The following is a 14,072-nucleotide window of genomic DNA, read 5'->3' on the forward strand; positions in this document are numbered from 1 at the left end:
TTGGTTCTTTGCAGTTCTGAATGTCCTTTGGCATGTCACATGTCCTGTGTTCATTCACCATGTAAATCCGTTAGTGAAACATTATAAACTGAGTTCTGCACGGTCTCTTTAAGTAAATGAGATTGATTTTACCCCGTTCCATGAAGGAGAAAGATTTTCATGTGTAGCCAGTGTGGGGCTCTTTCTAGTGGAGGGGACCCGCACTCTAATTCTCTTCCTCTTCCCTCCTCTCCCATGCCACACCAACTTCTGCACTTCCCTTGTACATGGTCCCAGGGTACTCCCTTACCATTGTCAGGCCAGTTCAGAGGAGTAGAAGGCAGTCCTGAGACAGTGCATTAATGCAATGAATGAGGGCCTCTGACATATTTTTCCAGGGAGCTAGCTAGACTCCCATCTGCCCGTAAATGTTTCCCTGACCAACACTGGGTAACACCTAAAATTTCCGTGTTGGAATCATAGATGTAGGTATTTCATCTCCAAAAAGATTTCAATTAAGATGGGGAGGATAGCACATTAAACCACAAATACCCACTAGATTTGGAAACATTAGTGGTTCAATGGTAGATTTCTTACCTTCCTTTTGGAAGAGCCAGGTTAGATTCCCAGCCAATATACCTCATACACAGCAACCACCTGTGTCTCAGTGGAAGCTTCTATGTGGCTGTGATGCTGAACAGATTTCAGGGAAGCTTTCAGAGTACAAAGAAAGGCCTGGCAATCTACTTTTGAAAATCAGCCAGTGAAAACACTTACATAACACAGTGATCAGATTGCTGTGTGTGCAGTTGCTGTGAGTCAAGGAGGACTCAGTAACTGACAACAACCCACTAGCATATTCACATTTTAAAAAGGAGAAGAAAAGTTGTGTCAAGTCAATTTCACTAATAGAGACCTTGAGATTAGTTAATCTGTTTAGAAAGCAGGAATTAGAGCCCTGAAGAAGTAGGATACTGGAATATAAAATATTTCTTGATGAGAGCAGTGGGTGGGAAACCTTGAATAGCCAGAGGACAGTTTTAGGGTAGGGGGCCCATTTAGGGAGAAAGTAGGAAGAACAAACAGCCTATTAAAAATATCTTCTCTCCTCCAAATTATCAGTGTTGTCTGTTAACCTCCCCACATTTTACTTTCCCTTTGACAGTCTTCCTGGGCAGTGTGGAGTCGATCTGGTCCCAGTCTAGCCCAGCCAGGCCCTGAGAGGCCTGAGGTTAATGCCTCCACCTCAGTATTTGCCAGCTCATGCATTAGTCCACCCTTACTGAGCTCCACACTGAACCCCATTACCGAGAGTCAAGTCTCTGAAACAAAAGCTCAGGGAAGATCCTTCGGCATTAGTTTTTAAATTAGAAAATCTTAAATACAAACACTTCTAAAATGAAAACAATTAATTTTGTAGTTTAAAAAGAGATGAATATTTTAAATCTGAAATATTCTCTTCTGCTTTATCACTTATTTTTGAAAAACCACATTCTTCTTGTTTTTAAGACACCATCATTAACTATTCACGTCCAAGGCACTGAAATCCCACAAATGGGAGAGTTTATATTTTCATTAGCAAACATCAGATATTTTGGAAACATGCCAAATAATTTTAATAACTTCCACAATAGATTAAAGCTGTTGTGGCATTTACTAAATCCATGCCAGATTTGACTGAAGTAATGTTGCCAAACTCATAATGTTGTTGTTGTTGTTGTTATGTGCCGTCGAGTCGGCCCCGACTCATAGTGACCCCTCCTTGGGTTTCCGAGGCAGTATCACTACGGAAGTAGGATTGCTCAACCTTCCTTCCGAGGAGTGGCTGGTGGGTTTGAACCGCCAGCCTTCTGGTTAGCAGTCAAGTGCTTTAGCCACTATGCTACCAGAGCTCCTAACTCATAATAGTTAGGCCCTATTAGTGTATAGAAAGCAGTTGGTACTTTACATAATCATCTACCATTGGGTATAAATGGAATAACTTTTATTTTTTATTTTATGTTTGAATTTTTTCACTTTGCATGGGCATTTTAATAAAATCTGTAAATGTGTGTCTGGGATGAGACTTGTTAAACGTATTCCCTGTAAAAGCCATGTCTGTCTTTATTGAAGTGCACCATGACATTTCTTTTGTTTGTTTTTGTACTAACCCTGCTGGCACATTAATTCTTAGCAGAAGCCAAAGTGATTTCAGGGTTTTCGCTTTCATTATGCTGTCTGCCAGAGCGGTGTTTTATAATCAGATTTGTGTGTGTGTGTGTGTGTGTGTGTGTGTGTGTGTTGGAGAGGGGCAGGCTAAATCAGCAAAGTATCATTGATCAGATTCTCTTGTTTCCAAGGCTGTTTCCTAAATTGGCTGTAACTCACTGAGCATGAACAAACCAGAGAAAATATTAAGTGCACTCAGAAAAGATTACTTTTCTAATCTGGGCTTCTAGTGCCTTTCTGTGGCCAGTCAATTCAGTGCAAACATTTGGGAGTGACCGAGGATCCTTTTGCTTCTGTCTGTTGGTTTAGAACCCATTTGCAGAAAATGAGGAATCGCAGCAAAGGTCGATGAGGATTTTGGGAATGAACACTTGGGACCTTGCCCTGGAATTAATGAATTTTGATTGGAGCCTATTTAATTCAATCCATGAGGTAGGTAAAGAGTGAGAAGATAAAATAAATGCTAATGATGTTTTAACTGTGAAGTCTTTTTTGAAGAATATTTATGTATGTGTCTGAATATTAAAAAGATCAAGGATAGCACAGGCCAAAAAGATATTTAAACTCATTGCCATTGAGCCGGCTCATAGTGACCCCTCCTTGGGTTTCTCAAGTGGTATCTCTATGGAAGTAGATTGCCCATTCTTCCTTCAGAGGAGTGGCTGGTGGGTTTGAACCGACAACCTTCTGGTTAGCAGTCAGATGCCTTAGGCACTGTGCCACCAGAGGTTCCTAAAAAGATATTTAGGGACTTTAAATGTATTGAAAGACTAGAAATCCTAGGAAAATCAGACACTTGGGCCACGCTTTAGTTGTTCTTACTGCAGTCAATAAATATCTATTTGTGTAATGTGGTATAAATAAGCTGTATTCTTCTATGTATATATACATGTATATATGTATATATATGTATGTATATTTATGTATATATCTAAAGCTCTATTAGGATTGAGGAGCCTTTTACCTTTGAGAATTGGTAGTTTTATTTTTTTCATGAAGATTATATAGTTATAAAAGAACCACATTTACATTTATGTATGTGTGTGCACACACCTTTTTACTTTAAGTAAAGTCTATAAATTTAGAATGAGCTGCCAGACCTCAAGGACTTCCTTGAAAATCTTGAGTTATATGTTTCAAATTTTTCTATCTGTCAACTTCTCCCTTCAGGAGAAATTATAACATTTACCTAACAATAGAGTAGGGGCAAAATGCTTTTGACAACTGATTACTAAATTTGACCAATGAAAAGATTCTCAGAAATCAGAAGATGAAAAATGTGACAGCCCCTTGCAATTATATGTTGGATTTCCTTTGCCATGAAGTAAATGTTTCATTACAAAATGATCCTTTCTTTTTGGAAAAGGAACCTCATGCCCTATTTGGGAACCTTTAAGCTTCACCTTTATTTTGTTGTTGTTGTTGTTAGTTGCCATTGCAGTGATTCCAACTCCTGGCAACCCCATGTGTGCAGAATAGAACTGTTCCACTGGGTTTTTAAATCTGCGACCTTTTAATACCTGATCACCAGGCCTGTCTTCCAAGGCACCTTTGGGTGGGTTCAAACCGCCAACTTTCAGCCAGTGGTGAAATACTTAACTATTTGTGCCACTCAGGGACTCTTTTTTTTTTTTTTTTTTAGTTTTTGTTGTGATTTGGGTGAAAGTTTCTGGAGCAAATTCACTTTCCATACAGCAGCTGACATACACTTTGTCTCATGACATTGACTACAATTTATCACAAGGCAACAACTCCTCTCCCACTTCTTCCCCATAGTCACCTCTTTCCTGTGTCCTTCCCTCCCGTGCACTCCTGCTCCCCGAGCTGTCTCCCTGTGCATACACAGCCCTTATATTCTCCCATTATTGATCTGTCCAAAGAGTGTATCTATCTAATATAAATGTTTAGCTCATATGCCTGTCTTTCATTTGGCTGGAAACCACGGGAGTGGGTTCAATTTCAGACCTGAAGGGTAGCTAGGGGCCATAGTCTCAATGGTTCTATCAGGCCAGCAAACCTGGTCCCTTTTTCTTTTTTCCCAATAATTTTGAGTTTTGTTCCACATTGTTATTCCCACTCTATCCAGGATCTCCCACAAAGATCCCCCTCCAAGTGGTTGACAGTGGTAGCCGGGCACCATCTAGTTCTTCTGGTCTCATAGCCATATATGCTGAAGAGCACATGGTGTACCAGTCGCTTGGACTAATTCTTTCCATGAGTCTTTGGTTTTCTTCATTCTTCTTTGCCCTGATGAGGAGAGACCCATTGTTGCATCTAGATGACTGCTTACAAGCTTTTAAGATCCCAGTTGCTACTTGCCAAAGTAGAATGTGGAACAATGTTTCTGTGTAGTATGTTATGCCAGTTGAGCTCGATGTCCCCCACAACTATGGTCCCAAGTCCACAAGTTCAGCTACTCACTCCCTCTGGGTAGCTGGCTGTGGCCAAGAGTGACTACAACTTTGTCCCTTGTCAGCTCTACTATAAAAACCCACTGCCGTGGAGTTGGATCTGACTCATAGTGACCCTTCCTTGGGTTTCCAAGGCGGTATCACTATGGAAGTAGATTGCCCAACCGTCCTTCCAAGAAGTGGCTGGTGGTTTTGAACCGCCAGCCTTCTGGTTAGCAGTCATGCCACCAGAACTCCCAGCTCTACTATATACCTGGAAATTCTTACAGAACATACAAATATACTCGTGGAAACATTGTCTGCCAGCCCTATATGTGGTCATGGGCACACTCCCCCCTGCATAGACATACCTAATCATTCAGCCTATCTACCCGTCTATCCACCCATGTATCAGTGTTTGCCTTCGCTGACAGTGCAGTACTATATATGCAGAAGGGTTCATCTTTGTTGTCTGTACCTCCCATGTACCTCTCTATGTCTTTGTCTTCTTCAGTGCCACGGTGTTGATCTCTCACATTTGGTATATTGCCCTTCTATTCACTCAAATAATTACTTGTCTCTGCCTATCTAACAGTGATCTCTCCCCTCCCCTCCCACCCCTGGTAACCAACAAAGAAAATTTCCTTCCATATATAAACCTTTCCTTGACTTTTTACAATAACAGACTAATACTCTGTTTGTCCTTCTGTGATTGATTTTTTTTACTCAACATAACGTCCTCCAAGTTCATCCATGTTATGCGGTGTTCTGCTGATTCTACATTATTCTTTAGTGTTGCATAGTATTCCATTGTGTGTATGTACCATAGTTTGGTTATCCATTCTTCTATTGATGGACACCTAGGTTGTTTCCATCTTTTGGCTATTGTAAATACTGCTGCAATGAACATGGGTGTGCATATATCTGTTCTTTTCCTGGCTCTCACTTCTTTAGGATATATGCCTAGTAATGGAATGGCTGGGTCAAATGGTATTTCTAATTCTAACTTTTTAAGGAATCACCATACTGCTTTCCACAGTGGTTGTATTATTTTACAGTCCCACCAGTAGTATATGAGAGTCGTTCAGGGATTGTTTTAAATGTCCTCATATTTTCTCATTAAATTGAGAGAAAATTTCAACATTATGGACAGAATTTGAGCAACTCAGTGAACTCAGTGAAGCTATATGACTTGTGATTTTGAAAAGTGATTAGAGTAGGCTGTGTCGTTACTTACACTGTTTATCCAGTGGTTTTATTTCCAGAAAATAAACATACATACCCCAGCCTTTAAAATCAAGTCTTCGATTGCTCTGCATATTATCAGTCTGTATAAACAATTATTGGTCTTACTCACTTTAGTAAATCATTGGACCTTGCCCTAATATCAATTTCTGTTTATGGATCAACAGTCCAGTGGTTCTCAAAGTCAGATGCCTAGACCAGCAGCATCAGCATCACCTGGTAACTTGTTAGAAAAGGACATTTCAGGCTCCACCATAGATCTGTTTAGTCAGAAACTATAGAAATGGGGTCCAGTGCTCTGTGCTATAACAAGCCATTCATGTGATCCTGATTCACACCAAAATTTGAGAACCATTGTCTTAGAGTTGACCTAGCAGTTGTTGTGTGCTATCCAGTCTATTCTGATGCACAGCAGCCCTATAGGACAGAGTAGAACTGCCCCCTAGCATTTCCTAGCCTATAATCTTTACGGGAGAACATCTGCAGGTCTTTTCTTCCGTGGAGTTGCTACGTAAGTTTGAACTTCTAACTTTTTGGTTAGCAGCCACGCACTTAACCCTTGTGCCACCAGGGCTCCTTCAATGCTAGTAGTGGTATTCCTTCTCGCTTGAATTTGCCAACATAAAAAAATTTGGGAAATTTGGATTTGTCTTGATTTACACTTTAGAATGTCTTAGATTATAAGGACTTTGTCTTCCTTATATTCTGAAAAATTACTGTTATATAAGGATTCTAGTAAACATTTCTCTCAACTCAAACGAGAACTAAATTTTGAATTCAGCACATCATTTGTCATATTCTCTGTTAACCCATCTAGTGAAATGGGAGTGGCTACCTGAAAATAATTTTTAAAAATGGGCTGGGTTTTGTATCAACGTGACTTTGATTGTGCTAAAAATAATCCCTGGCATAAATACATTTTCCTTCAGCAAGAGCTGATCTACTTCACATTCAGCAGACAAGGAAGTGGGGAGCACACGGTGAACCTCAGCCTGCTGCTCCAGAGGTGCAATGAAGTCCAGCTCTGGGTGGCCACCGAGATTCTGCTCTGCAGCCAGCTGGGCAAGCGAGTGCAGCTGGTGAAAAAATTCATCAAAATCGCCACTCAGTAAGTTTCTGCTGGGGAAAAGTGCTATTTCTCGAGTGCCCTAAAGAATACTTTTTTGTTTTCTCTTTGTGATGATGATAAGAAGGATTTGGATGTAAAAATACAAAAATTGGCTTAAGTAACCAGATGGCTGAAAGGTCTATTCTTGAATATGTATTATTTGCATTTGAATTATTTATATTTTAAAGTAAATGCCAAAATACCAGGTTCAAGCACAGGGCTATATGCTATAGAACTAATAAGAAGGCAGCAGTACACATATCCCCAGTCCTGCAGCTAAATTACAATGTGGACAGGTGAGCTACCATAGGCTGGGAAAATCAGGGATGGCGGTGTGAGGGAGAGAGAATCCTTAAAAGGCAGGTGTGCTCTAGGACTTTGCTCTTGGCTCCTTGTTGCCCACAGTATGAACTTTGTAAACTCACGAGAAGGCCTTGCCCTGGCTGGTCTCGTCCCTTGAACTCGAAGCCTCATCTCTTGTGTGTCTCTGGTGCTGCAGCCACTCTGAATATCTGTCTCTTCCCCATACACACCATCCTCTAAGCCTGGTGGTGGCTCTCCTAAGAACGGCCACTTCTGTTTGAACTGGATCTTGAGGAATGACAGCAGTTTGGTCATTCCTTGAGACCCAAACCAAATATTCCTTCCTTCCTGAAGTCATCCCTGACTTTCAAATGCAGGGTCAGTTACCACCTCCCTTATTCATACCACCTCCCTTATCCCCTCACACACACTTTTCTTTTTCTATTTTTTAAAACAACTTTTACTATATTTATTAAATTTCTCTGTTTTCATAGGATTCTATCACTAGACTGTAAGGTCCCAGAAGACTGGGATCAAGGGACCATTTTGAATCAGTGATTGTACATGGGGTGCCTGCTATAGAAGTTAATTATCAGCAGCTCAATAAATGGCAGTTGAATGAAATTTTAGTAACTTGCTGGGACCGTCTCTCAAAATACCAAATTAGTACTGAGACTGCTCATTTGGACAGCTTCCGGAGACGAGGCGACGTGGATCAAAATCTTTCTTGGTCCCTTTTGCCTTCCAGTCTTCCTATTTCTCCTTTGTCTTCCGAAGTAGTTCTTATATAAAAGTGTTTGAGTACAGTACTTGTCAATATAATGTATTTAGGAACTGCATACTGATTGCTCATAATATATGCAAATCATGCAAGGTACTGTGGGGAAATCAGACTGAGTCTATACCCAAGCCCTGTACTCAGGAGGTTGCAGTCTGCTGGGGAGATAATTCTATAGCATACATGGCTAATGTGCAAAGTGGAGTAGAGAAGTGCCCTATCATGGGATCAAATACTATTGGGCTGCAGAGGAAGAAAGACAATATCCCAAAGGATGTGAGAAGGATTAGGAAAATTTCTTTGAAGGAAGTAGCATTCCAGGCTGTATTTGAATTCTAATTGGGATTTTGGTGAGTAAGAATTCAGAAGAGCACATTCTCCGAAGGTAAAAGGCATTCTTGTGGTATTAACAGATAGGCAGAGCAGGTGGTCTGGGAGTGCAGAGACATTCATATTTGGCAAAAGTGTCGGGTTTGTATGAGGAAGGTGTGGGAGACTGATCTGAAAAGGAAAGTGGAACCAAATTGTAAAAGATCTTGAATTCCTGATTGAAGAATGTGGACTGAATTGTGAAGGCAGAAGCAATCCATTGAAAATGTTAAGCAGAGGACTGATAGGACCAGAGTTGTCCTTCAGGAAGGTTGATCTGAAAGTAGCCCATAAACTGAACTGTAAGCAGGAGACCCTAGAAGAGAATGTTTTATTTACTGAGGACGTAGGTAAGGGAGGGTCCTGACATGGTGCTGGGTGTGACTGGGAGCGGAAGGAGAGGCTTGGACCACTCTTCCTGTGAATGCTCTCGTTTTGATTTTGCCAGTGTATTTCCTAAGGGCTCTTGAAATTCTCATGCAGGTCAGTTATGAAGAGCAATGGGCCATTAATATTCCAGAAAGTAAAATGAGACCATCTAGCTCAGTTCCCAGTATAAGATTCTGTCCATCCTCGGGGACATGAACTATATTCACACCTTCTCCATATGGCCCCATGCTTTTGAATTATTTATTATTGTTCTTGTCTCTATCCCTTGCCCATTTGGAACAGAATGCCAACAGAAGTATACAGTTAAATTCCTTATAATCATACTAGTAGGAATAACCAAGGGAAAATAGTAATTTCCACAATCATGAAGTGTTTTCCCTGCCTAAGGCATCCTATTTGCATATTCATGTTTACCCATTCTTCTCACCACCATTCCCATCCCCCACCTCTGGGACTGAGTGGATTTGATTTCCTCACACAGAGACAAAGGAGTGTTTGCTGAACTGGATTGTTTAGTATCAGACAGTCTGTTCTTATCATGGAATGAATGACCCTTGGTAGCAGAGGATTCCAGCTGAAATGGTTACTAGTATTTGTACTATACCAGTTTTTCTTGTAGATAAATCATGTCTTTATTTATTCTTTTTTATTTATACACTCAGATTCAAATGTTAGTTATATATATATATATATATAAAACTTAGGTGATAGGCAGAACATAGAAATGAAATAGACATGCTCTTGCCTCAAGAAACCAACTGTTTGGTGGAAAATGATGTAATTGCTGGGCCACCATCACATAGCAAAGTGGGAGAAGCAAAGAGGTAGACAGAACCTCTGACCATGGTTGCTCTGGCATATACCAAACAGCGAGAGCACAGGCAGAGGAGCCTGGTATTCTAAATCAACAAGTCGAGAGATGGCGCTAATTCAAGTCTGTTCTGATTGGTGCCAATTTTGAAGGGGTGTAATAGAAAGGGTAGAATGGGGACAGTGAGTGGCAAGAGGGAGGATGAGCAGAGTATTGAGGCTATTACACAGCAGTGATCCTCAAAAACAGATGAACATCTAAATCATAGACCAGGAGATACCTTGTTTCAGTTTATTCACCCAGGAGAAAGTTGCACACCAGGTGAAGAGCCAATTGGGCTGAGGTTCAAGACATCCTACTTACCAGGGAACTGACGGCAGAGCCAGAAGTGCAGCAGGAAGACCAAGAGAGGGACAGCCTGGGGTAGGTTCAGTACAAGGTGCCTGCAGGAATGATCACCTCAGATGTCTTGGACGCTAGGTATGGAGGTAGCAGTGACTTTCCAAGTGCCACTACTAGTGGGGATTGTTGCTAGCTGCCATGGAGTCGGCCTCCATCTGGTGACCCCAGGCATGATGAGATTGAACCATTGTGCTCCATAGGGTTTTCACTGGCTGGTTTTTCAGAAGTAGAGAGCCAGGCCTTTCTTTCCAAGCGTGTCAGTCTGGAAGCTCTGCTGAAACCTGTTGAGCATCACAGCAGCGCACAAGCCTCTGACAGATGAGCGGTATCTGTGCATGAGGCACGTTGCCAAGAATCAAACCCACGTCTTCCACCTGATAGGCAAGAATTCTACCACTGAGCCACAACTGCCTTCTTCTTAATAGGGATAGAACTTCCACTGTGTTACCAGACTTGACCCTCACTGGCTTGGCACCCAGGCCCAGCTGGACTTGGGCAGCACGTAGCTCTAGGACAGGCAGTTTTCACAGAATCTGCCAGGGCACAGCCAGCTGTGGGCCTGTTACCACTTTCACAGCCTCAAACCATTTCCTTGATTCTACACTAGGTATTCTTGTGTGCTATGTGTGCAACTGGAAATTGATATAGCTTTTTGGGACAGCAGTATGTACTGTGTAACAAGAACTTTTAAAGTCTTTGTAGCTTTTGACCATTAAGTCTAGCTTAATGGAAAAAAAAATCATAAATACAGTAAAATGTTTTCTGCTCAAAGATATTTCATTGCAGCCTTCTACATACTAAGGAGAAATGAAAATAACTTAAATGTCAACAATATGGAGATGAGTAAGCAAATTAATGTATAAAACATTATACATTAATGATGACAGGGAAGAATCCAGTATACAATATAACATATCTTATTAACTGAAAAAGCAGGATACAGATTTGCATATACATTGTTCACAAATACCATTTGGTGATAGTGAAGATATCATGGACAAGATGGTATTTGATGGAAGCTGAATTAATACTCACTGGGTGCCTATTGTGTAGCCATTTATTTATTTATATTTTCATATTTAGTAGTCAAGGTAGAGTAATTTCTTAATTTGCGGATTTCCCTCAGAGAAGTTGTTTTCTAATGTTCCCCAGATAAAAGAGTTCCTAGAGTTCATAGGCACTTCTGGGCTGACCTCAATGCCCAAACTCCCTCTGCTACCCCAAGCCCCCTCTGCTGCTCTTGAAAATTAGTGGAATTCTGATCAGTTGAGTCTAAGGGCATGATTGACTTCATACAGAATGAATAACCTTATGCAGTGAATACAGCTCAACATGATCTTGCTTTGCATTTTATTACCTGTTTCCTTTAAATGAGAACTGTGGGACATTCTTGATAGTATAGGCCATATTTAAATAAATGCATAATAGTGTAGCTACTTTATTGATGGCAAAGAAAATAGGTTTAAATTTAACAGGAAAAGGAGCTTATAAAGTGAGGTGAGAAGGGCTTGTCTGTCAGAAGAGAAAAACAGCATAGTGATTAAAGAGATGGGACTGGAAAGTAGTTACAACATGAGTATGGCATATATAAAGAAAGATGTATCTAAAAGAGTTTTCAGTTGAAACAGGTAGAATTTTTTAAATGTCCAGAGATTATTAAAAGTATAAACCTCTTCCTTAGAGTGAGCACTAGTTGCAGCATGTAGAAATCTTTCTTTTCATGTAAGAAATGGTTGATGGGGCTCTGGTAGCATAGTGGCTAAGGCACTTGACTGCTACCCAGAAGTCTGGCGGTTCAAACTCACCAGCCACTCCTCAGAGGGAAGGTTGGGCAATCTACTTCTGTAGTGATACTGCCTCAGAAACCCAAGGAGGAGTCGCTATGAGTCGAGTCCAACTCGATGGCACATAACAACAACAACAACTGTTACCCAGGGGTGGTATACGGCACCTTTCACTGCTGTTGGGGTTGGACTCTGGCCTAGGAGATGCTTTTCAGCTTATCTTTTGTGATCTTTTGGAGAAAGGATGTTCCCTCAAAGTGTTCTCTGTTTTTTTTTCTTCCATAGCTGCAAAGCCCAGAGAAACCTGAATTCTTTCTTTGCTATTGTGATGGGTCTCAACACTGCTTCTGTCAGCCGACTGTCGCAAACCTGGGAGGTGAGCCTGGAGATTCCACTTGGAGAGGGCAGGCGGGCAAACAATCAGGGAGCATTAAATAAAGTAAAATCTTTATTTAAAATAAAGACTATAAATATATAATTTAAAACGTTTATTTAAAATAAATAGATTTAAGTGAAATAACTACTACTAGACAACAGTTTTAAAGGTAATGGGTGAAATTGGTAGAGAGTGTTTTTTGATCAAATGGTCTTTAAAAACATGTTTTGAAAAAATATATATGTAAATACACAAGATATGTAAAATATGTGAAAATATAGGTGAGATATATTTCTATATTAAAAATAATTTTTAATGAAAAAATCCTCCCCAGCTGGAATTAGTCTTCTCTTCTCTGCTATTACATGTTTACAATCCCATGCTTGTCCTTTCATATCTCACCTGTACTGGGATATGAGCTCAGAAGTGGATTTGCTAATGAATGGATTTGCTATGATGCTAATGAATTTAAGCTTTAGGCCCCTGGCAGTGTGTTCACGTGGATGACATGTATATTTGTAAAATGTAAAAATGTAGTTTTGTATTCTTTTTCATAAAGAAGACCCACAAAATGTTACCAGTTTTAGGCTTCTCAAATCCTGGACCTGCCTCTGTGTGTGCTATATCGTGAAAGTGGTTGGGTTATAAGAAACAACACAGGCCCACTCGAGTTATTGCAAGTACAGGATGGACTGTGAGAGTGTATGTGGGCAGAACCAAAACCAGGCATCCCTAAACTGCAGCAGACACAAAAGTGGCACTATCTGCCTCTCTCAGGGCTTCATCCCATTCTTAATTTGGGCTTTTGTTCCCTCTCTTTCCTTCCCTATTAGAAAGAAGCTGATAGACAATTTTTTGTGTGTGTTTGTTTCTTAAGTTAGATCTCAGCATAGGTCTCAGGGTGACCTATGGATTCACTTGCTTTGAGCCAGAGGCCTTTCCCTGATGGAATGCCCTGTGGTGACCTAAGGGTCAGGGTTAGCTTTCCCTAAAGGGGTTCATAAGAAATGAAATGAAAGCCCAGCCTGCTCTGGTTGGGCGAACAAATGTGCACGCACATCCTGAGATGAAAGCAGATGGGCAGCAAAGGCCAGAATTGATCAGAGCAGGACAAAACCAAAATGAGCTTGAAAGGCTAGCGAGAGTCTATAGAAAGTGGAATTTGAATTAAATCTTGAAAGAATCTTCGATTTGCAGAACTGAAGAGGAAAAGTGATCCAATTAAATTCAAAGAGCACGCATTTAATGTAAGGACTGCCTACTACATGCAGAATGCTACAGCACTGTCAAGACAGATACGAAGTGGGCCAGACAGATTAGAGCATAATGTATGTGGATGAAGGAGGTCTTTGACCAAGTCCAGGGGGACCATAGAGGAGAAAGTGGAGGCCTTGTTCTGCAGCAGGGCAGCTGAGGAAGATCCAGGGAGAATTCCTGACCTGCAGGACCTTGGAGGTTAAGTTGGGAATGGGAGAGTACGGGGTAGGCATCCCAGGCAGAGGTGACCACAGGATCTCTAGACCAACTGAATGGATACGAGGAGAGAAGTAGGTTTGAGGGTCTTCCTTAGACATCTCCAGATCCTTAAATGAGGAAACAGGTCAGAGAACTCAGATACTCACCCCACACCACACAATTTGAAAGTGGCAAAGTCCAAACTCAGACTGACTTCATGTGTGTGCTCTTTACTATAAGAGATTACCTTGTTAAAATCAGGCTGGAATATTCCAGACCCATCATCCTTAGTTCTGAATTTTTATTTGGGAGGATGACATACATTTCCATGCTCTGTCATTTTCCATGTCACTTATTTGATATGGTTGACCAATACAATTCAGTGATTCTGCCCATTAAAGAAGAAATTTTATTATTTAAGGTGTTGATAGCCTTTTACTACTTAATTGTACTATAAAATATAATTATATTATA

The 14,072-nt window shown here is 40.7% G+C and overlaps 1 protein-coding gene across 1 annotated transcript in view; it reads left to right on the forward strand.

Moving 5' to 3' along the window:
* Positions 1 to 14,072, forward strand: part of RAPGEF5 (Rap guanine nucleotide exchange factor 5) — a 379,123-nt gene that overhangs the window by 342,931 nt on the left and 22,120 nt on the right. Inside the window, exons 19-21 of the mRNA XM_042781600.1 lie at positions 2,497 to 2,619; positions 6,752 to 6,930; positions 12,053 to 12,143. Of these exons, the coding sequence (XP_042637534.1) occupies positions 2,497 to 2,619; positions 6,752 to 6,930; positions 12,053 to 12,143 (393 nt within the window). The remainder of the gene's footprint in view (positions 1 to 2,496; positions 2,620 to 6,751; positions 6,931 to 12,052; positions 12,144 to 14,072) is intronic.

The sequence above is a fragment of the Orycteropus afer genome, unplaced genomic scaffold (assembly GCF_000298275.1).
Source record: "Orycteropus afer afer isolate SDZICR_OR568_19922 unplaced genomic scaffold, OryAfe1.0 scaffold00008, whole genome shotgun sequence".
NCBI lineage: Eukaryota > Metazoa > Chordata > Mammalia > Tubulidentata > Orycteropodidae > Orycteropus > Orycteropus afer.